The 25,803-nt window shown below is 47.8% G+C and overlaps 1 protein-coding gene across 4 annotated transcripts in view; it reads left to right on the top strand.

Moving 5' to 3' along the window:
- LOC138525617 (cystathionine beta-synthase-like protein) overlaps positions 1 to 25,803 on the top strand; it is a 398,784-nt gene that overhangs the window by 93,005 nt on the left and 279,976 nt on the right. For all 4 annotated transcript variants that reach the window (XM_069635667.1, XM_069635666.1, XM_069635665.1 and 1 more), the window contains exon 3: positions 15,211 to 15,317. In XM_069635667.1, coding sequence (XP_069491768.1) covers positions 15,211 to 15,317 — 107 coding nt within the window. The remainder of the gene's footprint in view (positions 1 to 15,210; positions 15,318 to 25,803) is intronic.

The following is a 25,803-nucleotide window of genomic DNA, read 5'->3' as shown; positions in this document are numbered from 1 at the left end:
ATACACTAAAGTGCTAAAATGAACATAATTCAACTACAGTATTCTGAAATATAAGTGTATTTGAAAAGAACAGATAACCAAAAGTTATTGAAGCCTTATATACAGTGCCATTTCTTCAACATGTGCAAGCAACAAAATCATCCAAACAGTGTATTCAAAAACGACATTTAACTAAACTGTGGAAGACAAGAACATTTTGTGTTTTCTTTTGAAGTGTGGCAGTTGGAGCTTGGGGAAGGGAACCCCCTGAGTTCTGACAAGGAACATTTCACTTCACAGATGTTTGAATATGATTTGGAACTTGAGGAAGGGCATCCTGAGTCCTACCTTGGGGCAGCAAAGTTTTCTTACTCTAAGAAAGGGAACCTTTACTTTGTTGAACTGTTTAATGCTTGAGGAAAGGGGTTTCGTCCAAAAAGACGGAAACAAATTACCTACCCAACCAAAAGTCCTAGATAAGCTACTACCAAAAGTTCTACTTTCTAAAAGTTCGACTTTTGGTTGGGTAGGTAATTTCTTTTTCATTCTAGGGCTGCGGGGGTGTCCCCAAACCTCCACTTACTATACTGTGAGCGGGGGTTGCGCAGTTGTCCCGCAGTCCCGAGAGGGGGGGGTGCATTGGGGGGTGTCACCTGCATACCCTGCGGCTGACCCGAAACCCCCGCCACCCCCCAAAAAAAAGGAAAGGTCACTGCCGCACGGATTCCCGATCACGGAAGTGAAAGGGAACAGGAGTCGCAGGAACCAGTGAGTCCAAGTCAAGGTAAGTAGGGGGGGTGGGGGTAGAAGTGTGGCAGTGGTGTTTTCGGGGTGGGGGTGTGGGAAGGGGTTTATCCAAGTGGCAAATGTTCAGGGGAGAAAAGACTGAAGGTTATTTCGAAACAATAATCTTCAGTCTTTTCTCCCTCAAGCATTTGTCCCTGTCTTTTAACCCCAAACAGAGGACGGGAGCTGAAGAAAGCTGCTCTGGAAGAAGCTCAGGACTTTGTGTTAAACACTGGTTTTCTTTTGGTTGGTGACATCCCTAAACATTGTATAGTTCTAGTTGTGAGGGTAAGCATAGGGGTTGGACACAGATTCCTAAATTGAACTCTTTGACTCAGACTTTCCTTAGTTTTATTTAGGTAGGGAAATCCCACCTTAGCATAGGGTAAGTAAGGCCTTTCTCCATCCTGACATTTAAGTTAATAAAAGCGATTATTTTGAATCGAGAAACTCTTGTCTTTGTCCTCCTTCATGACGCCTTCACAGCTGCATGATCAGCAGCTGGCGGCACATGTGCTGAACTGCATCATCAGCAGCTAGCTGCGCATCTGCTGAACTGCATCATCAGCAGCTAGCGGCAAATGTGCTGGACTGCATGATCAGCAGCTGGCGGCACATGTGCTGGACTGCATGATCAGCAGCTGGCGGCACATGTGCTGGACTGCATGATCAGCAGCTGGCGGCACATGTGCTGGACTGCATGATCAGCAGCTGGCGGCACATGTGCTGGACTGCATGATCAGCAGCTGGCGGCACATGTGCTGGACTGCATGATCAGCAGCTGGCGGCACATGTGCTGGACTGCATGATCAGCAGCTGGCGGCACATGTGCTGGACTGCATGATCAGCAGCTGGCGGCACATGTGCTGGACTGCATGATCAGCAGCTGGCGGCACATGTGCTGGACTGCATGATCAGCAGCTGGCGGCACATGTGCTGGACTGCATCATCAGCAGCTAGCGGCACATGTGCTGGACTGCATGATCAGCAGCTGGCTGCACATGTGCTGGACTGCATGATCAGCAGCTGGCGGCACATGTGCTGGACTGCATGATCAGCAGCTGGCGGCACATGTGCTGGACTGCATCATCAGCAGCTGGCGGCACATGTGCTGGACTGCATGATCAGCAGCTGGCGGCACATGTGCTGGACTGCATGATCAGCAGCTGGCGGCACATGTGCTGGACTGCATGATCAGCAGCTGGCGGCACATGTGCTGGACTGCATGATCAGCAGCTGGCGGCACATGTGCTGGACTGCATGATCAGCAGCTGGCGGCACAGGTGCTGGACTGCATGATCAGCAGCTGGCGGCACATGTGCTGGACTGCATGATCAGCAGCTGGCGGCACATGTGCTGGACTGCATGATCAGCAGCTGGCGGCACATGTGCTGGACTGCATGATCAGCAGCTGGCGGCACATGTGCTGAACTGCATCATCAGCAGCTAGCTGCGCATGTGCTGAACTGCATCATCATCAGCAGATAGCTGCACATGTGCTGAACTTCAGCAGATAGCTGCACATGTGCTGAACTGCATCATCAGCAGATAGCTGCACATGTGCTGAACTGCATCATCATCAGCAGATAGCTGCACATGTGCTGAACTGCATCATCAGCAGATAGCTGCACATGTGCTGAACTGCATCATCATCAGCAGATAGCTGCACATGTGCTGAACTGCATCATCAGCAGCTAGCGGCGCATGTGCTGAACTGCATCATCAGCAGCTAGCGGCAAATGTGCTGGACTGCATGATCAGCAGCTGGCGGCACATGTGCTGGACTGCATGATCAGCAGCTAGCGGCACATGTGCTGAACTACATGATCAGCAGCTGGCGGCACATGTGCTGGACTGCAAGATCAGCAGCTAGCGGCACATGTGCTGGACTGCATGATCAGCAGCTGGCGGCACATGTGCTGGACTGCATGATCAGCAGCTAGCGGCACATGTGCTGGACTGCATCATCAGCAGCTAGCGGCACATGTGCTGGACTGCATGATCAGCAGCTAGCGGCACATGTGCTGGACTGCATGATCAGCAGCTGACGGCACATGTGCTGGACTGCATGATCAGCAGCTGGCGGCACATGTGCTGGACTGCATGATCAGCAGCTGGCGGCACATGTGCTGGACTGCATCATCAGCAGCTAGCGGCACATGTGCTGGACTGCATGATCAGCAGCTAGCTGCACATGTGCTGGACTGCATGATCAGCAGCTAGCAGCACATGTGCTGGACTGCATGATCAGCAGCTGGCGGCACATGTGCTGGACTGCATCATCAGCAGCTAGCGGCACATGTGCTGGACTGCATGATCAGCAGCTAGCAGCACATGTGCTGGACTGCATGATCAGCAGCTAGCGGCACATGTGCTGGACTGCATCAGCAGCTAGCAGCACATGTGCTGAACTGCATGATCAGCAGCTGGCGGCACATGTGCTGAACTGCATGATCAGCAGCTGGCGGCACATGTGCTGGACTGCATGATCAGCAGCTGGCGGCACATGTGCTGGACTGCATGATCAGCAGCTGGCGGCACATGTGCTGGACTGCATGATCAGCAGCTGGCGGCACATGTGCTGGACTGCATGATCAGCAGCTGGCGGCACATGTGCTGGACTGCATGATCAGCAGCTGGCGGCACATGTGCTGGACTGCATGATCAGCAGCTGGCGGCACATGTGCTGGACTGCATGATCAGCAGCTGGCGGCACATGTGCTGGACTGCATGATCAGCAGCTAGCGGCACATGTGCTGGACTGCATGATCAGCAGCTGGCGGCACATGTGCTGGACTGCATGATCAGCAGCTGGCGGCACATGTGCTGGACTGCATGATCAGCAGGTGGCGGCACATGTGCTGGACTGCATCATCAGCAGCAGCTGGCGGCACATGTGCTGGACTGCATGATCAGCAGTAAGCTGCACTAATGCGCCTCTGCTTGCACTATTCCTTATGGTGCTATGTTTCGACTTTCAAATGTTACACCTCTGAATGTTTGTTACTCAGAACCTAAATCTCTTCCTTGGTCCTCTGTCATATTTTTGTGTCCCCTGGCGATGAAGAAAGTTTTATTGCCGGGGAATGTAGGGGGGGGGAGGGGTAGATTGTGGTTTTGGCCACTATAAGGAAATGCATTAATTTTAAAGCTGAATTTTGAATGCTTTACAAGAGGGCATTCTTGGTCCTGGTGGCTTCCAGGGCCCCGTTGATGTACTCGGGTTGACCCTAGGGGTACGGGCAGCTCATGGCAGCACACCACCAACCATTTCGTAATTTGGGTACTGGGGTGGTATATTGAGGACTCCCTGGTCCCCCTAATACTGTAGTGAAGGGGCAGGGGCTTGTCACGTGTGCCCACAAGCCAGTGCTGGCCCCATAAAACAGTCCCTTTGCACACTGCTCGCCGCAACGAGTGCCTTCAAGCACAAACCCTCACACACACCTGCACACAACACGACCCATGAGCACTTCCTGCCGCAACCCTAGGCTATGCTCCAGGGACATGGGCTACGGAGAAAATGTCCTCCACACAGTTAAACCTCACATCATGGACTCGCCCAAGCCACAGGCTCCCACCGCGCCTGCCCCTCCAGAGCCCTCTACCCGGAACGAGCCTTCCCTCCCCACGACCCACAGTCAGGAAAGTGCAACCACATGCCAAGCTGCTGAAACACATCTTAATTGCACCCTCATCAATGCCCGATCTATCTCTGCTCATGCGTCAGACCTAGACAATCTAATCACTACCCATGATTTAGACTTATGTGCTGTGACCGAGACCTGCCTTCAGGAAGCATCAGGCTCAGCTCTGGCAATAACGCTCCCCTTGGGCTATACCATACTCTGCCAGGACCGCTCTCTCACTAAAGGAGGCAGAGTGGCACTCATAGCCAAAGACTCAATTTCTATATGAAAAATAGACCACGCTAACTCCCGTAACTACGATCTTCTATCCCTAAAGATCGCCACCTCACACAACTGCACCATCACTTTTCACATTGTATATCGCCCACCGGGCACTCTAGCTGACTTCCGCTCCTCCATCACGCACCTTGTCTCAGATAACCTCAAAACTTCATCTCAGTTTATCCTAGAAGGTGACCCAAACCTAGGACTTCACGACCCCAAACAGACTCCGGCCAAAAACCTTGCGAAAGCACTAGAAACTCTAGGCTTTTCACACTCCATACGTGGATGCCTTTTCACAAGGGCCACACCGTCGACTGTTAGCCCACCAGAACTGTGGCCCAGATGTCACAGCCAACCTCCCTCTCCATGGACTGGCCACCACCTCATCCTTGTCACACTCTCTACGCCGAAGGTCCATAAAGCCACCACCTTACCTCTCCCTTCGACATCCACTAGAAGTGCACAGCTCCTCACTAGGGAAAGGCTAGCACCTTACCTCAAAGTCCCATCCCTTGAGGCTCCATTCTCCAAAGATCCTGAGGCTTTGGCTCTCTCACTCAACACCATTCCAGCAGAAGCTATTGATGCCATTGCACCATTAAAAGTATGTAAAGCCAAACCCACTAAACACGCTAAATCTGGTTTACTCCTGAACTCTCGGCTATACGACCCAAAAAGCATGCAGCCCTATCAAAATGGCAAGCCAGCCAACTTGCACTAGACAAACTTTAGTTCAACAAACTTTCTAATGAATACAAAAAAGCTATTCTCCTTGCCAAAGCAAACTCTTTCAGCAACAGAATAGATAATGCTAAGTCCGACTGTAAAGACATTTTCTCCATCTTTAGGGAGCTAGAAACTCCTGCCTCCCCTCCTCCTACCACACTAAAGATTGAAGCATGGTGCACTGACATAGAAGCAGCCATGTTCTTCAATCTTGACACCCTGCAGAACAAAATCAGAGCTAATCAACTCAACCCACTCCTCGCCAATACGTCTCAACCACCCACATCGAACCAGCTGACTACCGACACTACCCTCTTCTCGTTCGGAGACGTCAATGAGACACAAGTCACGGCTATCCTGAAGAACATCAAACCATCCACATGCAAAGGTGACATCTGCCCTGCATCCCTCTTCAAGGAATGCGCTGACCTGCTCACACCGTTCATCGCGGCGTTCATCACGGCGTTCATCAACACCTCTTTTGCATCAGGATCAGTTCCTCCTAGCCTAAAAGAAGACAGGGTCTGTCTCCCTTGTAAAAAAAAGAAATCCAAAATAAAACTCTCTTGACCCTTCTAATCCCAATAACTACAGACCCATAACCACTATCCTTAGGGCTGACAGACTCTATGCACGAGGTGGAGGAATAGCGATCATCGCCAAAACCAATCTCTCCATGAGAATCACCTCTACACCCAACATTAAATCTTGCGAGTCTCTTTCCATTATACTACCCACTGCCAACTCTCAAACATTAAATATCCATCTCTTCTATAGACCCCAGGCCTAATCGGCACCTTTAATGAAGATATTACCACTGTTATCTTTGAAAAGCTAAAAGACTCCTCACAAACCTTAGTGCTAGGAGATTTTAACCTAGGGTACAATGATATCAATGATCACCAGGCCACCGCCGTAGCCAACACCCTGACAGAACTAGGTTTCACGCAGAAAGTGGATATGTCCACCCACACCAAAGGGAGAACTCTCAACTGGATTGCCAGCCACAACTGTAACCTCTCCATTACATCCATCGCCCCCCAAATATGGACTGACCACCACTTAATCTCCTTTACTCTCAATACTAAAAGACCCATTGCTCTAACACCCCTCCTCGCCGTACCTACATTAACTAGAAACAAGAAAAAGATCACAGCAGACAATCTCTTGCCCCACATCCTTCCTAATCTTAACTCCTTACCAGACCATACTGACCCAGGCCTTCTAGTCGAGGAATTCAATAATGCTATGACCATGGCTCTCGACAGCATTGCGCCGCTTAAACTTAGGAACAGTAAACCAAAGAAGCATCTTAACTCTTGGTTTACACCTCACCTAAAAAAACCTAAGATTACAGAAAAGAAAATGCGAAACGTTATGGAACCTACATCCTACCACTGAAAATAAAACCAATCTAATAAATATCTCAACACAATACAGAAAGGATATCATCCTGGCCAAACAAGAAAGGTATAACAACAGGATTACCCAAGCCAACTCCAGTATGAAGGAGCGCTTCTCTATTCTAAAAGAATTGGAAACCCCGATTGCAGTACAGGATGACTCTATTAAAGATAAAACTTGGTGCACAGACATACAGTTGGCACTAACCAACCAAGTGGCCAACCTCCAAACAAAAATTGCTCTAAAGAAAGCCTCATTAACAGCCCAAACACAAATTCCCCTGAACAAAACACCAATCTCTAAACCCAAAGAATTCACCCAATTCAACTTCTCGAAGGTCTCAGTGATTGAGGTAGAGAAAACTATTCTTGCACTTAAACCATCCAACTGTAAAGGCGACCAATGCCCAGCACAACTGATCAAGGACGCTGCTAGAGACCTAGCTCCCTTCATCACCAAACTTATCAATGCCTCCTTTACTACCGGCACCATCCCGCGCAACCTAAAGGAATCCTGGGTACTCCCCCTTCTGAAAAAACAAACACTGGACCCCAACATCCCCACAAACTACAGGTCCATCACCACGGTGCCATTCTTACTAAAAATACTAGATAAGGTAGCATATACCAAAATTCAGAACTTCCTCGAGGTGAACCATCTCCTTGGCGCCCGCCAATCTGGCTTCCGACCTCAACACGGCACAGAGACTGCCCTTATTGATTTAAAGGCCCAAATAGACTCACTCAGAGATGAGGGTAAATTAGCACTCCTCCTCCTACTAGACCTCTCAGCCGCCTTTAACCTGGTGGACCATAGAGTCCTGTGTAATCACCTGGACTCTTCGGCCCACATTTCATGGGAGGCTATAGTCTGGATACAATCATTCCTCAGTGACGGGACCATGAGGGTGTTCTCCCCCTCAGCGGCAGCAGACCCGATACCAATTACTTGTGGAGTGCCCCAGGGATTTTGTGTCTCGCCAACACTCTACAATATCTTCACCAAGCCACTCCTTGACGATCTCGACAATCTGGGTATCACCTATACCAATTACCCAGACAATACCCAGATTCTCCTACCACTTACTGGGGATCATGGGGAAGATCTGGCCTTGGTGAACAGAGTCTAGAGCATCGTTCAGGCATGGATGGCCAACCATGGCCTATGCTTGAACAATGACAAAACGGAGCTCATCATCCTGGGCACCGCAGCTCACATCTCTAAACTCAACCCAAATTACTCAGCTTTTATCATCGATATAAACACTATCAAGGTCACCAGAGAAGTAAAAACCCTAGGTTTCTACCTCGACTCGACCCTATCCTTCACCAAACAAGTTAACTCACTGGCCTCATCCACGGCCTATATATGTAAACTAATACGAGCCAGGAAACAATTCCTATCAGATGACAGTTGCCTAATCCTATCCAGAGCCCTTATCCTATCTAAATTAGATTATTGTAATTCCCTCTACATAGGGTCAACTAAACAAACCATCAACAGAATACAAGTGCTACAAAATAATGCACTTAGAGCGGCCCTAAGTATTCCCTGAAGAGCACATATTTCTGAAATAAGACGGAAACACAAATGACTCTCCACCCAGGAAAGAATCAACCTCAAATCGGCCTCCCTCATCCACAAATGCTTAAACAACAAAGCCCCTCGGTACCTAACGGAACGTTTTACTAGAAAGAAAAACAGTAGACCAACTAGAACAGTCAGCCCCAACTGCCTGCTAGTGCCCAGATTTAAACTGACCACTATTGGAGGGTCGAGCTTCCCAGTTAGGGCAGCTCAATTGTGGAACTCCCTACCTCACGCACTTAGATCTGACCAAACGTTCAACAAATTCAGAAGGAATACAATAAAATGGCTCACTGAGAATGCTATGTAACCCGCATTCTCCCCACGTGCTTACCGCATGTATTGTACCTGACATAGATTTGCTATTATGTAAACGTCAGCCATATGGTGACCTGCTGTCTGCATACCGTTTGTATATGTACTTCACTGCCTTACCTTCATCCTGTGGAGCTAAGAAAATAGTTTTTACCATGCTCTGTAAACTTGTAACCTCTGTAACCAAGCTGTAAGCCTTCTTGTCACATGTGCCCTGATACCTCAGGGTCCGGTGCGCACAATAAATAAATAAACAAAATAAACAAACTGTACCCTTCCTGCTCATGATTCTGGACAAAGCAGCATACCTGCAAGTCCAGGAATTTTTAGAATCTAATAACATCCTAGGCTCCCGGCAACCCGGCTTCCGTCCTGGTCACGGCACTGAGATGGCCCTATTGGACCTTAAAAATCAAATAGACGATATCCGGGACTCTGGTAAACTTGCCCTTCTCCTCCTTTAAATCTATCGGCAGCATTTGACCTTGTGGACCACAATCTTCTATGTCAACATCTCTCCTCCTCAGCCTTTTTCTCTCCGAACGCAATCACCTGGATTGCATCCTTCCTCGAAGGTGGAGTCATGCGTGTCTTCTCAGACCTAGCAGCTGCAAATCTAGACAACCTCCTCTGCGGAGTACTGCAAGGCTCATGCCTTTCGCCCACATTGTACAACATTTTTACTATCTCCCTCTTCAATCTACTTGACTCGCTTAGCATCATGTACACTATGCCGACAATACTCAAGTCCTCATGCCTCTCTCCGGCAACTATGAGAAGTATTCCAACTCCCTTAATGCCATCTACGCCACCATCCACACATGGATGGCAGAAAACTGGCTATGCCTGAACGGGGACAAGACAGAGCTACTTCTGCTAGCCCCCACTGGTGCACGGATCATCCTTGATGCTAAATACCAAGCCTTCACCATTGACATAATCAACCCAGTCTCCCAGTCAGTCAAAACTCTCGGAGTCTGCCTAGACAATAACCTCACTATGTCCAGACAAGTAAGCACAATAGCTACCTCTGCAGCCTACTTCTCCAAACTCCTCAATGCCACCAGACCGTCCTATCCACCACCAATTCCCTATCAATTGCGCGAGCTGTCATAGGCTGAAAGCTAGACTACTGTAATGTACTCTTTACAGGAACTTTAGCAAAAAACTTGGACAGATTACAAACCATTCAAAATAAAGCCCTCAGCGCAGCACTCTGCATCTCCAAAAGGGAACCTATCTCTGCTGCCAGACAACAAGCACACTGGCTGCCTGTCTGCCAGCGCATCCTGTTTAAGACACTTGCCATCACGCATAGATGCATCCACCACACCGCACCTCCCAACCTTTCCGACAGAGCCCGCCCGCTTCCGGCGGCAAGACCAATTAAATCCCCATATGCCAACCTACTGCCGGTCCCAAGAATCTAACGGGCAAGAGGTGGTGGCGCTAGCTTCCCATTCATTGCATCCAGACAATGGAACTCACTGCCTCATTCCATCAGGTATTAATCTTCTCATCTTGCCTTCCGCAATGCCATCAAAACCAGACTGTTTATCTAAAAGCTGATTCTGTATGTCCGCAGCTCAAATGTAACCCTGCCGACTCCTACTTGAACAATGTATCCAAGCCACACTGTAATGAGAGAACCACTCAAGATTATCTAACGAATGAAAGGCAACTGGAACCAAGCCACTCACCTAAACATTGTAATAACACGTATGCGGGCTTCTGTAACCGATTGCCCACCTTTCTGCTCCAACTAAGACCTATTCCTGTAACAGCGCCTCGATGCCCCTGGGCTGTGTGAGCGCTTTTATAAAGGCAAATAAATAAATCACATGAATATAAGAGGGAACGTCCTGTGCAGTTCTGCCAGCACAGGGAAATCTCCCGTGCAGTTCCTAAATCACTTGTGTAGCGTTAAACATCAGAATGCCTAAGAAACTCTCACCTGCAAGTCCCAAACACGCGAAGAACAGAGATACCTGCCGGACGAATATAAATCTTTACACCAAGCTGCACTACTGTATACAATGCGAAGCCCAATCCTGTAACCCTCCCATTGTAAAATCCCTCTGCTTTTCACAAGCTAGGTTCACGCTATAAGGAACAAAATAGATGCAATCAGCAGCAAGCCAGCCTCTGGCAGCCAGCACTTGCCCCACTTGTGATCTTCTGGGTGTGCATAGCATCAGGCATGCCTGCCAGTGCAAAGACTAAGATGTCAGACTAGCCTCTTGAAGGCTCATTCCACCCATCGCGGAGCACAAGCAGTCCTTTAACTAATTCCATTGCGGATGACAAGCGGCTAGATGCGGGGGCTAGATCTAAACCATTCACACGCACACAATAATCATGAAACACAGATAGACACTTAATTCGAGCCCGGACAGGGGGGGGGGGGTGAAGTAAGCCTATAAACCGTCAGGAACCACAGTCTAGGTTGCAAGGTTCTGAGCAATGAGGGCGGAAAATCTGGAGCATAAAGGCAAAAGATACAGGTTGGGTTGGAGGAGTTCTAGGTGGCAGAGAGGTGGTGAGAGTTATTGAGTTGGATGGCGGTTTGAGAGGGGACGACTGGAGGCGCATAGGCGGGTAGCATCTCAGGTGAGGAACTGAGCCCAGGTTGGAGAGCTTGTGGGGAGAAGCAGGAAGGAGGGGTGGTAGGCGTCAAGGAGCTGGGAGGATGAGTAACCTTGCTAGAGGAGGAAAGCAAGAGGTGACCATTGGTGTCAAGGAGAGTTGGGACTCTCTTGGAAACTGAGGTAGTATTCCAGCAAGGCCAGGTCACAACTTGAGTAACACACAAATAGCAGAACGCAGAGGAGGCAAAGACCACACAAGGACCAAAGGGGAGGACTAGTCGTAGGCCAATAAGCAAAGGGGAGGACTAGCCGTAGGCCAATAGGCATGTGTGAGTGTCGGACTGGTGAGGAGAGTAAGAACTGGTTGGGCGGATGCAGGGTCATGTGAAAAACCAGAGGGAGTTTCACAACCTAGTCCCTGGGGATCCCGTACTCAGGTGGCCAGGGTAAGGCCATTGCTTTTGGATCCCGACCTGGGAATGGACAAGCGAGGGAGTATCACCGAGGTTAGGGTCCTCGGGTTGTGGAGAAGAAGCACCTGATGGTGAGACATGGTATTCCCCCCCCCTTTTCCCGCAGCCCATCTAACCCCTGTCCCTACCTATTTTATGGGAAACTACAGCTCCCATAATTCCTCCCCACTTCACACTAACAACACTACTGAGCCGATGAAGGTGAAGAATGAGGCCAGGAAGATTACCTCTAATGACTTGCATTGGCTCTGTACCTTTAATGAGATCAGGCAGAGTCAGGAACGTAATCCTAACATACCACACCTGCCACTTATTAACACTCGCTGTCAGGATAAAAGGTGGCGCGCGCAGGCATGTTGTCTACGGGTATGAGAAGGAGCAGCTCTTCCGGGGCTGATGCAAACCAAGCTATCGAAGTTGGAAGGCCAAGGGGCAGATCAGCACTTGCCGTGAACGAGTGAGAGCCAGGCGATAATTCCTTAATTTTGGAAAGCCGTAAGTATATCAAGATTGAAAACGATTGAGAAGAAAGGATACACCTTCAAAGTGCTTCAAGGCGGCCCGATCTCCTCCTGCGTGAACGACCAAGTCGGGGAGGAGCCGAGGCGGTATTGGTAATGGCCTTGACTGTTTCATGAAAGCCGTTGAAGAAAGAAACCCAATTAACATGACCAGTGAGTTATCGAAGGCAACAAAGGCCCGGTTTGAAGCAAATGAAACTTTAACAAGAGTTGAAGGTTGCGTGTGTGTTGATAAACGTATAATGGAAAAGACTGTGATGAGACTATACAAAGTAACAGAGTGGTCCTGCAAGGCGGAATCGCACATTCAAAAGTTTCTGTGAAATGTTTGAAGTTGTAATAAAGCGGGAAACGAAGGCGAGAAAGTAACTGCGATCCAGGAATGAAAGTTGATTGAGCGGAAAACCGAAGTATATGAACTTTAAATACACCAAGAGGGCAAAGTAAAGAAATAATTCCAAGAAACTACAAGTACCAAGAGGCATTGGCATTGAGAGTTGATGAAGATTGCCAAGTTGTTTAAAGAGAGGTGGAGGTGGTCATGCAGAGGTCTATGAAAAATCCTTGCAGTTTCGAAAGTTTTAGACAGTAAAAGTAAAGTCAAATAAAAGTTGTATGAAACGAAACGTGGGAAAGGGAACCCCATAAGGAGAAAAGAAAGACGGGCTCGAGCCCAGCAGAGGGAAGCCTGTGGTGAACTGTGGTAATCTAAAAGTTAAGAGTTTAAGTGTGCATTTGTGGCCAGGCGGGCGAAGCCTAAACTTGTTGAACTATCAAAAGCTTGAAGCCCAAGCCTGAACTGTTGAATTGTAGCAGTAAGGCAAAGTGGGCCAGATTGATAGAACTGTGCTAACCACCTATCCTTTTAAGAAACTCTCGAGACCCTGCGCTTCTGAATGCGGGGAAGGGAGTTGTTACCCAAGCCATTCTGACATTTCTTTTGAGACACTATTTTTACTTTTTATATCCCCTTTACACATTTGTCATTTGAGAAGGAGGGCAAGGGTGGGATTTTTAAAAAAAATGTTTTAAATTTTTTTTTTTTTTTTCAGTATAGGCCTTTTATATTTTGACTAGACTGACTTGGACTTGCTTGTTATTTGTTTAATGACCGAGATTACCCCCATTCTAGAGTTGGGGCAAGTTAGGAATTCTCCCAACCGTACTAAATATAAAATACAGGTGTTTGAACCTTGCATCTATTGTGTCTGTGTCTGCTGTTGCTACCATGCCTTCCTTACAGTCAGGACACAGGGAGGTGAGGGGGAGCCGGAAGATCCTCCCTGCCAGCCTCCCCTCGAACATGCAAACCCGAACCGCAGAACTAAAGGATGAGGTTCTGAGATACTTCTGCAAAGCTACCTATTTCTTGTCCTAAATGGGCCATTCGTCTACAAGGATGCTTGGGGGGGGGGGGGGACACAAAGAGACTATTTGAAGGAAGACTGCATTTTGCCTTGAACCAGAAACCTTTTTTCTATTTCTGACTTTTAATTTTCCTAAGAATTGAATATCACTCTGCAGCAAAATCCCAAGAGCCTTTTCTGTTTAGACCCTTGCACGTGGGGAGCGGGGGGGGGGTGAGGGGGTTATTGGAGAGTCTATGGATGCATTTCAGAGTTGTGGTCTTGCATACTGCTTAGGTTTCAGCTAATGGGGAAACACTGCACAAAAAACTCGCTATTGATTTGACTAAAGAATTCCCCCTTTTCGTCAGACTTTTTAACTTGTACCATCTGGGTGGCCACTGCTCCTTAAGATGCACACTTGAGGGTTGAGTGATGGTGGGGAGTTCAGGGAAGATGAAGCTTGAGAAGGACATTCCGGAGATGAAGCTTTGATTTTCTTCATATAGGGTCTTCCCTTCCGTCCTGTTTCATTTCATGTGCATAATAAAGGAGTTTAAAGTCTATATCCAAGCTGTGTTGTTCTCCCCCCCCCCCCCATAGCTTGTGACACTCCCCAGAAGCAATCCAGGACCAATGAAGTTGTCTAGTCCGCAGCGCATAGAGGTTGACCTTCCCTTCTCAATACCCAACCTGGGATCTCTTCAAAGCTGGATTTCACTTCCCTTCAAGATGACAACCATAGGAGTCCCAGCAAAGCAGGGTCACCTCAGCTTCAGAATAAAAAAATTCAAGCAAACTTCAAGGCTGGGTGGTTTCTGTCAGCCCCTACTTCACGCATAACTGCTGTAAGCAAGATTTGTATATCCCTCCAAGCTTAAGATTTGGTTTCACAAAACCACTGTTAACCCTGAATAATTCCAGAAGTGACCCTTACCGAGGACCCTTGAGCCCTCTTCTGATCCCTTAGGAGCCAGGATAGCACAGGGGCAATGCGCTGGTCTTGGAAGCAAGACCGCGCAGAGCAACAGAGTTTCGAATCCCGGATCCGTGCTTCAAAACTGCACTCGGTTATTGTATAAGTTGCGTTATAAAAAGCCAAATTAAATATATCACTACGCTGCCAAAACGCTCTGAGCCTGGGTGGCTGCTTTCTTGAGAATGCAGAGATGCTGCCTAGTTTGAGGGTCTGTGCTGGGCGTGATGTCAAAGAGCCTAGGGACCACTTTCTTTTCATTAATCCTAGCCAAAAGATCCCCCACATTCCTTCCTTCATCTGGGGTATTCTTCTCGGCCTGTCTTGGTCTGAATACTGCTTTCCCTCTGCGAAACAAGTCATGACACCCTTGGATGCCCCGGCAAGCCTCACAATCAGCCAGCTACACTCACTCGCACCCCAGTGAACCTCTGTGAGCGTCATTCTTTCACTGTGTCCCGCCCATAGCAGGCATCATTCTCTGCAGCATAGAACTACAGTTACAAGTGAGTAGCCTCTTCATATAGTGACCCGTTGCTGAGCTGTCGCACGCGGCTCTCGCTCCCTATTCATGTATGTTTCTTCTTTTCCGTAGATCGAAACCATCGAAAATCATGTCTACAATCTTGGAGAATATCGGAAACACCCCCCTTGTAAGAATCAACTCCATAGGAGAGGTGTATGGACTGAAGTGTGAGCTATGTAAGTACCTGTGACCGCTTGTGAATATCTAGATCAGGATTTTGCATGGAGAATTGGGGCGACATCTGAATCCCTTAGCAGAGACATCTTCGACCCTCGCTCCTCGGAGTGGGACACTGCTTGAAACTCAGGATCTCCCCAGATAACTTTGCGACCCCACTCCCTCTGGCCCTAAGAGACAATTCTGAACAGACAGTGATGTAGGACCTTTAATAGAGGGACACCCTATTAACCACCCCATTGCCTTAGAGGGAAGCACCTTCTAATTCCCTTAGAGAGGCAGCACCATGTGAACACCCAGAGAGGAATGCCAAATTCAGATCCTCCCCATCCCCAAAGAGAAATTGCCTTTTGAACCCCAATAAATGCCTTCTCTCTTTAGCTTCCAGGAATTCCCTTTTGATTCTTTGAAGGAGGATTGACCCCCCCAAGGCCCGCCTGAGACTTTCCACTAATCTGGCGGGAGAGAAGCTGGATAGTGGCTAGAAGTGCACCTCCCTCTTAATGAACTGTCACAACACCGTCAACCACAGTTTGCAAAGCGACCTAACTATTGTATCTGCTTAGATTCACATGCGCTCACCCTTCCTCCCCGCTCCGGTTGAAGGAACATAGACGTCTTACTACTTTCTCTTTATGTACTCACTCACGTTAGCCTTGGGCTCGCTCCCTCATGGCAGAAGAAATACAATCGGAGGGACCTCGGCGCGTGAGGGATTTTGGGTACACTACACGTCACGCTAGGGATAAGGTTACAGACACGCCTATGCCGACGTCCCCTTTCGATCCTCGAAAGACGAGATGCAATACTCTGCGGTTACCACTGGATGTCCGTCTATATGCACAGCATGTTAATCTAAGCAGATACAATCATCAGAAATGCTATTACGGTAAGTAATGCATGTCTTATAACGTGCCTGTACACAAGTGTTTTTAATCAAAGAGTTCTCAATTTGCCTGTACAAAAAAGTAACACATTGCATTAAAAGAAGCATTTGTTCACTAAGCATAAAAAATGATAGTCCTGCACTTTTAGCTCTAGGTCCATTTCCTGTTGTCAGTTTCGAAAGGCGACCTGGCAGCAGAAAGTCCCCCAATGTGTAATATACTGACGAGGCTTCTCCCTGTATGAGAGAAAGACTGCCACCTGCTCTGCATATACCCTTATATCTTAGTAATGGCTTTAGCCCAGGGGTGCTCAACTCCAGGCTTCAAGGGCCGGAATCCTGATGGGTTTTCAGAATATCCCTCATTAATATTCATGAGAAGATAAGTGCATATATTTAGAATCATTGTATGGAAATTTACCTCATGAATATTAATGAGGGGTATCCTGGAAATCAGACATGTTTCTGGGCCTCGAGGCCTGGAGTTTAGCCAGTCTTCTCTCTGCTTCCATTAGTGCCTGCCAACACTGGAACATGTGCAAGGTTGTCCATGTGCCGCAGGTTGTAGTTACTCTGTCTAGTTGTAAAAGACTGCCCGCCCGATCTGTAGCCTCAGTCTCCAGCTCTTCATTGGTTTAGAGCTGTCTTGGTGAACAGACGCGTTTTGAGTAAACTTTTAAGGAGCCGTTCGGAGCAGAATTGTCAGTATTTCGTCTTGCAATTCTATGGAATCTATTTTCCACTTAATTACGTTCCTGTGTGTGGATTCTTGTTTCGTCAAGCAGGATTACAGCAGCAAGGCTATTACATGTGTTGTCTCGGGAGTAACTTCTCCAGCTCTGATCATACCAGTTTCCTCATCACCCCTCCGAGGGGTTCGGGGGGGGTGCTCTTTAGGTCCCAATTATTTATTTATATATGTATTTATGCAGCATAGAACAGGTGAACGTGCCACCTTGGCTGATCATGAAGGTCTCGCTAGTTCCCAGTACAGCGCCACCCTACGGATCCATGCCGGGAGGCTTGCAGCATATCTTAGTAGGGCATCTGAGATTGTATCCAGTGCCTGCGGTGGTTTCCTTGCCAGGCTTTCGCATCATACATCTTCAGTGTTCTTATGAGCATTTTCCTTCTATATGAGTTAAGAAGTGACTGAAGTTTGCGGCTGCCTTTCTCATTGTGCTGTATTTGACATGGGACAACATAAAGGGCAAACTAAAAGTAGTGCTTAACCAAAAGCGTTATTATGGACTGTGCACAAATTAGCGACAAAGAAAACTGATAATGTCTGAACTACTAAAGTTGTCTGGATGGTTGGTCTCCAGGATGTGGATAGTGCTTCAGGCAAATCTTTGAACACCAAGAAAGAGTTCTCCCAGTTTTGAGTTAGTTCAGGACAGGGACCCCTGAGTCCCCCCAAAAGATTACCAAACAAGTGATCACCTAATCGCTGGCTCTTAGGGGTTCCCCGCACCCTTGTACATTGAATGAGGGGGGCTGGGGGCTCTTCCTCAGTCCCAGCTCCAGGTTGGAGGCTGGCGACAGAGTCTTTATAGGAGCTTGTGAATGACCCTCCCTAATTCATCTCTATTTAGCTCTACGCTTGGGGAGGCTTTATAGCCCTGATTAGGGACCTGGACTGACTCATCCCACCTCCTGGGCAGTCGTAGCTCTGCCTATCATAACATTTGCGCCTAGAAACACTTGTGTACAGGTGCGTTATAAATGCCACATCATATAATCTGCACAGCCTGTTAGCCTCTGTCTGAGAAAGGGAACTCTGTGTCTGTTCAGCCTGCTGGTGTGGATTGGCTGGAGGGATCCCATCCCAGAGGATGGCTTCCAGTTCTGATGTTAGAATTCGGGGCTGGCTTGTGTCTTCCATTGGGCGGACCTCTCGCTAGTGGTCACATCCTGACCCTATGGTGGACTCCCTTCACTGATCGTTCTTAACTGTAGGGAACTGGAGGCCTTGTGCAATTACTGCCTCTCGGATTCATGGCTTTAGCTAGAGTCCCTTTCTTTTGCTTTTTAGATGTGTATGAGTTTACTGCACCCACGCTGTGGAAGCCATGCAAATAGGCGCTGCCAGCCCTGTAGGACTCGTGCTCCTCAATTCCCTGGTGGGCCAGGAGCATCTAAGTGGCAATGTGACATGGTGTTGGAGGGATAGCCACTGGATCCTGACCGTGTTCCCTCAAGCCCAACACTATCAGGCTTGTGGCGGCACTGGGCTCCTTTTGGCAACCTCATCATCCACCAACACGTTTAGGCACATGATTTTGCCACATACGTTTCTGGTGAAGCTCTTTGACATGTGGCAAGCAGGATTAAGTCTCTGAGAATATCATATTTGGGTATTGTTTAGCTTGGCTCCAACTTTCTCCATCTGTAATCTTTACTTCTTCTAGCACACCTTCTGAGGAGGATCGTCCTTGTGTTTCATTTAAATCGCCATTGCTTTTTAGAGTTATTCCTTAGATGGCCTAATTCTCCTAACCAGCGCCTCTTGGTCTCCTCCAAGATGACCATATTGTTGGCAAACAGGAGGGCGGTAAAGCCAGTGATCATCAAGGTAAAGGTTTACCCGCTGGTTTTATTAGGTCCTTGTCAGAGGTGGTGCAAGGATACAGCATTGCCTTACTACTCTTTGGTTACAAGATGACGTTAGTGAGTCCTTTGCCATATACTTTACTTGTCTGCTTGTTGCCCGGTGTTGATTTGAAGACTAAGCTTCCTCGGTTTTTCCCACAATTTAAGTCGTAAGTTGGTTGCTTGGATCAAAAGCCTGTTTTAGGTTTAGGAAACGGACATACAGCTGCATCGCTAGAAACATTTCTGTACAGGTGCGTTATAAATGACTTATATCATTTGATAGACATCCCAATCGCTGGATCAAGATGATGGAGTAGCCCTTCTGCCCACATCCAGCAATGCGTTTGGTCACACGTATCACCCTTTTTATAGCTTGGTACTCTTATCCCTTCTTTCCAGAATAAGGGAACACTTCCACCCTGAAAAATGCCCCCATTACCCTCATTATGATTGGAGTCTACAATTCTGATAAATCGGGGGTAAAGATTTAAATTTGCAAGGACTAGCCGGCATAGTCACTCATCCTATGGCATGAATGACAGTTCTCCACATGCACCCAGCACCTCATTACCTACACGCCAAGATATTATCACTCGCCAAAGGCTAGTGGGGAGTACACATTTTGGGGCGCGAGATAAAAGCTTTAACAGCTTGTGTTCTTGGCCTTTTGGGCTACCACCTTCTTGTTTTTGAAGCTGCCAGATATTCTCTTGGCATCCTTTACCTTCGATTTTCAAATTGATTTAGGGGTCCACAGTGTCTCTTTGGCTGGGGTGTGCGATATCGGATTTGATAAAATATTCCACACACGTACCCACAGGAGGTTTTGATATTCCACACACGTACCCACAGGAGGTTTTGATATTCCACACACGTACCCACAGGAGGTTTTGATATTCCACACACGTACCCACAGGAGGTTTTGATATTCCACACACGTACCCACAGGAGGTTTTGACTTTAAAGTTGCTAAGCTACGGGCCAAACCATTCGCTATCAAGGACCAGCGTGGCCTCTGGTTATTGTTCCTGATGCTGTTTTTGGAGTCTGCCCCACACAATATTTGTATGAGCTTTTTCCTTCTTCCTTAAAATAGTTGTTGCACAGCTTATCTGCTCGCTCGTAAGTGGCTGCCCTTTACCACTGGCCTTGTCTCCTCAACCTTGCAGGTTGCTTTCTGCCACCTGGTGCATCAGGGCGGGTACAGCTGCATGCAGCAGTTCCCTGTTCCCAAGCATGTGCCTGGTTCTAGTCTCATCACACACATTGCTTGCCCATTCACAAAAGTGCCCATTGTTAAGGGCAGTGGTATACAGACGTTTTTATGGTGAGCCCCCCACATCCCTTTCAGTTAAAATAGTGTCCCGTGCCCTCCAGATGCCATATCTGCTTATATTTTCTAATGAAAGCAGTCCTCGCTTTGCGCACGCCCCCCTCCCAACTAAGGCCATCCTTTGCCCCCCCCTAGATTGGCAGTTCTAATCTAACAGTTTTCATTCCTGAAGCCCTTCATCTACTGCTTTTTCTTCACGCTCTTCCTGTGGAGGGATGTTCACATTCCCACTGTGGAATGATCACCAGCTGATTTACATTTGTCCCATAGGAGGGTTTTGTTTTCAGAAAGTTGATGCATTTTCTTCATTTTTGCTGCACATATTCAATTTTCCTCTGCTTTAAACTGTTCAGCCATGGAATTCTGGCATTTAGCAGCATTTTGCTGAAGTGGACATTTCATTTTATAGGGGTGTTTCACATATCTGCCCCTACCTGCATTTAAACTGGAATGACTTTCCTTTTAGGATTTCTGTAAACCAAATGTTCTTCCTTGTCCCGTTCAGTGATTAACATAAGACCATTTGAGAATTAACCCCCAAGTAATGAGCTTCCCTTACTCCTTTACAAATTTCCAATTTTTCATCAGGGACTTATTGGTGGTTAATTTCATCTAATCTTTAGCGTTTCGTTTGAACATCCACCTCTTTCATCCTTGGGTTTCTGTGCCTGCATTGTCTTTTGAAGTAACTGGTTTAAAATGTTCTTGGAAAATCTTTGGTTTGGCCTTGTAAGAAAGGCATGGTATTAAAGCAAGACAGACACAAGTGATCACAGTTCAAAGGTGTTTATTAAACTGTAAAATGGGTGCTATAAACGCCTAATCTAAACCTAAGATGGGAGCAAGCTATGGCCATCAAATAATAATACAGTCCTAGTGGAGTCTAGTCTAATAAAAAGGGCCTATACTAAGAAAACCTATTGCCAATCCTTACCGCTAAGATACAAAATAGTGTGGGATAATGTTCACAAGGAAAGAAAGGTGTTCACAAAATAAGTCAGAATGCTATGGCCGGGGGTCTCCATTCTGCACGTTTTTTAGCACGGCACAAGGGGGGACTCTTGCACACATCGCACTCCTGGACTTCTCTGGCACGAGCCTGTGCCCAGGTCTCTTCTCATGCAAAGTGTCTTGCTTCAGAGGGCCTGATATGCCAAAACAAAAAATGTCCCTTCTGGAAACCTTTATATCGGGTGATCACCCCTTGGATCCCCCTCACCCGGGCTCCGATCCTTCTCACTCGTTAGTCTCTCTCAATCGGGTTCATACTTGTCATCACAATGTTGCTCACTTGGCTTCTTCAACAACTTTGCTCTTGACGTCCCTCGGTCGAGTTCACTATCGCCTTTTTAATCACAATCTCTTTATTTGTAATATTCTAAAGTATTAATGTCTTTTTAAACAACCACCTTTTAGTTAGGTCCCCCTCATCCAGGCTCAGACCTTCCACAGCACTTGCAATTTTAAACAAAGACTTCCGAAGGGCGATCAAGTCTTGCTGGGCCACTCTGTTAGCTTATGGCAAGTGCGTGTTTATCCACAAACACCACAGTTTGCACGGCGTTCCCCTTCGCTGGGCACAAGCGCCTGTTTCACAATTTCACACTCGTAAAAACACTCTGCAAATTATCAAGGACTTTCGATTGTAAAAGGGATTTGGCTCGACCCTTGTATGACCACCGTGACACCCCATGTCGGCCTGCCCTATGGCCTCCTGGTATTTGTAGTGTCTTTACACTTTTACTTAAACATAGTCTCTTTGCTCAGGAGAGGGGTACCAGACAGAGGCCTCCAACGAGTGCCCACATGGCGTGGACCACTCTATCTCTGGTACAAAGTTCGTTCACAGAAGACCTTTGTAGCTTAATCTTCTTAATGTTGCTACTGCAACCTTGAGCCCAACAAAGCACAGCCCACTATCTGGTTCTTCCAACTCAAAGGCTGTGCTGAACACGTTAGCGTTTCTTTTGCCGCTGGAGTCCAGGACGGTACCACAATGGCAATCAAGTCTCCCTGCCCTGGCTATCTGTGTGGGAGGATTCCATGTACCGCTGACATCCGTCGCAGAATTCGCCAGCTGCGATTCCTGGTCTTGTGTTTCTTTTGTCAGCATTTTCGTGGGTCTGGGTTGAAAAGGGCAAGGGCAACTGTCCTTTTAGGTATCTCCGCCTTTCTCCTCCGTTTGCACTGCCGTCCTGCAATAGCTGTTTCCTTGTGCGTTTGGCCTTGCTCAGTGTGCTCTTATGCTCCGCTTTTTATCTCAGTAGGGAAGGGAAAGGGCAGTCGAGTGTGTTTAGTTGTCGGCAATTGCCTGACTTTGCCTGAACCTTGTGTTGGGGCATATCAGGTAAACAGCCCTGGTATTAGTCCGTTGTCGCTCACGTGGTGAGAAAGTGTTTGTGTTGGAAAGAGGGGGGTAGAGTTTCTAAGTATCCTAATGGACAGGATGGGGAAAAGGTGTCATAAGAAAATAGGGGATACCGCGTCTCACCCTTCGGTGTCCCACTTCCACTCCCAGAAGAGCCCCATCCAGGTGATCCTCCTGCATTGGTCCACCCCCAGGAATTGGATCCAATAGCGAAGCCCGTGTCCTAGCCACCTGGATGACAGATCCCGGGGGACTAGTAAGTGAGACACCTTCAGGTTTCTCACAGCCTCCACAAATTAAAGTCCACTTGGTCAAGTTTGGTTTTGAGCCCCCATACTAGATATGCAGTCAGTGCAAGGTAACCATGTACTAGGGGTCCTTGTGATTTACAGGCCTAGTCGATCAGGAGTAGCACCTCTAGTTCTACACACAAGGCCCACTTGTTCTCATTACTTTAGCTGGATCGCAAGCTTATGTGGCGATGTGTATCATGTCAGACCGTACAGCAAATATACAGAGTCTTTGGGACCTAGGGCTTACGTCTCTGTCCTCTCTCCCTAATCCAGGTGTCGGCAGCCCCCAGGGTAGTTCTACTGATTGTTACACCTACTGTCTAAGATCTTATCTTTACTTATACTAGAAATGGTGTGTCCCTAAATGCAGGATATCTTGCCACCTACCCCTGAACGCTCCCTACTCCCAGCAAAGGTTGGTGTTCTGCTTGGAGGTAGGATCGTGCCTTGCACTTGCTCTGTTTTTAACAGGCTAGAGCAATTGTGTCCACTCACATGTATTCTTCTACTCTTACCTCTTTACCTGAAAGTGAAGTCTATTTAATTGAGAGAAACAATAGACCTCAAAAGGTTGTGCCTTGAATTCTTCTGGAATCAATTATGCACGTGTTAAGGAGGTACATGAAATAATTGTATTATTGGTTGTGTGTATGTGATAATTTTATTTCAGTCCCGACGCACTTTTTTTCACACAGTAAATGTTTTCTCAAGGCAAAATGGAGGGGCAGGGGGGCACCCTGGAACAATTTCTTGAAAATTGTAAATGATGGGAATATTTGCTGCTAGATGGCTGTCCCGTCCCCTTACCTTCATACTCCTGGAACTTCTTGCTGTACACAGACGGGACGAGCAGGGTTTCAGTGGAACTTTTCAGCAAGTGCCAGAATGGGTCTACTCTAGTCCCACCCCCATGTGTCACCTTATCTGCGCGACCTGCCCAACCACCTGTCCCCTTCTCCACGTTGGACGGGACATACTGTTGCAATTCAGCTGCCCCTTATTTCACCCAAATTTACAGTACAACATATGTCTCAAGCGCTGTGCAGGTTGCTGCCCAGAGCTTTCCCGCCACCCATCCATACAGCCTTTGCAAATTCTTTGCCTTTGAGACCTTCACATGCATGGCACTTGTGCACTGCCTGCCCTGTGACTCGTTTTTGGATCACTCGCTTCTTTGTAAGCAAACTAAGTGGGAGGAGGCCTTTGGATAGCCTCTGCCCCAACAGACAGACTTTGTGCGTCGAGAATAGAGATAAACAACTAGGTAAGGGAACGGTCATTCTCCAGGGCATCTCGTGTGCGAGGCTCCCTCCTGAGTAAGGGAATGGTCATTCTCCAGGGCATCTCGTGTGCGAGACCGCGTCCTGAGTAAGGGAAAGGTCATTCTCCAGGGCATCTCGTGTGCGAGGCTCCCTCCTGAGTAAGGGAACGGTCATTTTCCAGGGCATCTCGTGTGCGAGACCGCCTCCTGAGTAAGGGAACAGTCATTCTCCAGGGCATCTTGTGGGCGAGACTCCCTCCTGGTCTTCTCACTGCAAGAGGGCTGAAAGGAGACACTCTTGCACCTGCTCCAGCGGGGCATACCTGACTCTGGTCCAAGGGCCCTCAGGTGACTCGTACCGCACCCTGCTCTGGAGCACCTATGGATAACCGGCCGGGGAGGGAGTGATAACTGTGCAAGCGCTTCACCTGTACCCCGCTTTCTCCTAACAGCCCAAGATTCTCCCCAATACCCTGTGCATGTTCAGAGAACAGCGGCACGGGAGGGAAGGACATTATTACAGTGAGAGATCGGCTTGTTGCCTTTGAACCTAGGATGTAGCCCTTCACCATGCAAAAAAGTAAACCACAAATCACATGAGGGGGAAAGCAGGTCAGGAGGAATGAGAAAACCCCCACCCCCTTTATATCTTTCCCTGAGACCCCACCATTCTAATGGCTTATTATAAAAATAGAAGCTGTGACAGAAACTCATTTTTAGACACTGGACTCCCAAGTCCAATCATTCCCAAAGTACTGGGACGAAGAAGAGGGCTGCAGAGGCACCAGACTGCAAGTGGCAGCCTATTAGTAATGAGGCCCACACCTGAAGGATACTGGGAGGCATACAAGGCCCTCTCAGGTGCAGGCCATAGAGAAGGAGAATAGCAGCAGGATGTGCAGTAGTTGTGAAACCTCCAGATGGCAGCAGAAGCAGAATTTAGAGAGAAGAGACGTGCAAACCGCCATTGTGAGGTGAACGGATACCGGTCCTCAGAAGGTCTCCTCTTTCGAAGACCTTAATTGCAGATGTTGTGCAGCAGGAAGCGTTGAGGAAGGCTTTTCGCCTGAGAATCTCAGCTGCAGAGATCGTGCAGTGGATTTAAAAGCTTTCCCCAGTTTCAGAAGGGCTGCAGTGACAGGCGAGCACCAGAGAGCCGTGTGAGCAAGGAAAGCTCCTTTTTCAAGTTACGTGAGTCACGGGAAGCCAAGAAGCAGAGGCTTTCGGGGACGCGATGGCAAGCAGAAGCTAAGGACCTGTAGGCAGCGAGGCGAGCAGACATGCACGCCAGACCGGGTGAGTTCACTAAGAGATTGTAACACAGGAGTGCACTGTAACTGCCCTATGGTCAGTACTGGGTGCCTTATGCATAACCATTCTAGAAGCAGAGAAACATTGAAAATAAATTGTTTTTAAATACCGAACTAATATAAAGCAGATCAATCATTCTTTATGAAACCAAGCTGACACTAAAAGGAGCAAGTGTAAGAATAAGAACTGCACCATCAGACCAAAGGTTTGTGATTGTATGCATGTGGGTCAGATTAAAGGCCAGCAGCAAGCAAGGGAAATAATCCAAACTAACCACTATTACCAAAGTCAAAAGAGAATTGTACCAAAGCAAGTTGAAAAGAACAAACATTGCCAAGTCCAAGAGAGGGTCATTGAGTAACCCAATGCTTATAAAACATGTTGCCCATATACAAAGAAGGTCATAAGAGGAACAGACTTAAACCCACATTGCCAAAG

The sequence above is a fragment of the Ambystoma mexicanum genome, chromosome 7p (assembly GCF_040938575.1).
Source record: "Ambystoma mexicanum isolate Mex_15411 chromosome 7p, UKY_AmexF1_1, whole genome shotgun sequence".
NCBI lineage: Eukaryota > Metazoa > Chordata > Amphibia > Caudata > Ambystomatidae > Ambystoma > Ambystoma mexicanum.
Note: the sequence above shows the minus strand (reverse complement) of the source record. Positions and strands in the feature narration are given on the sequence as shown.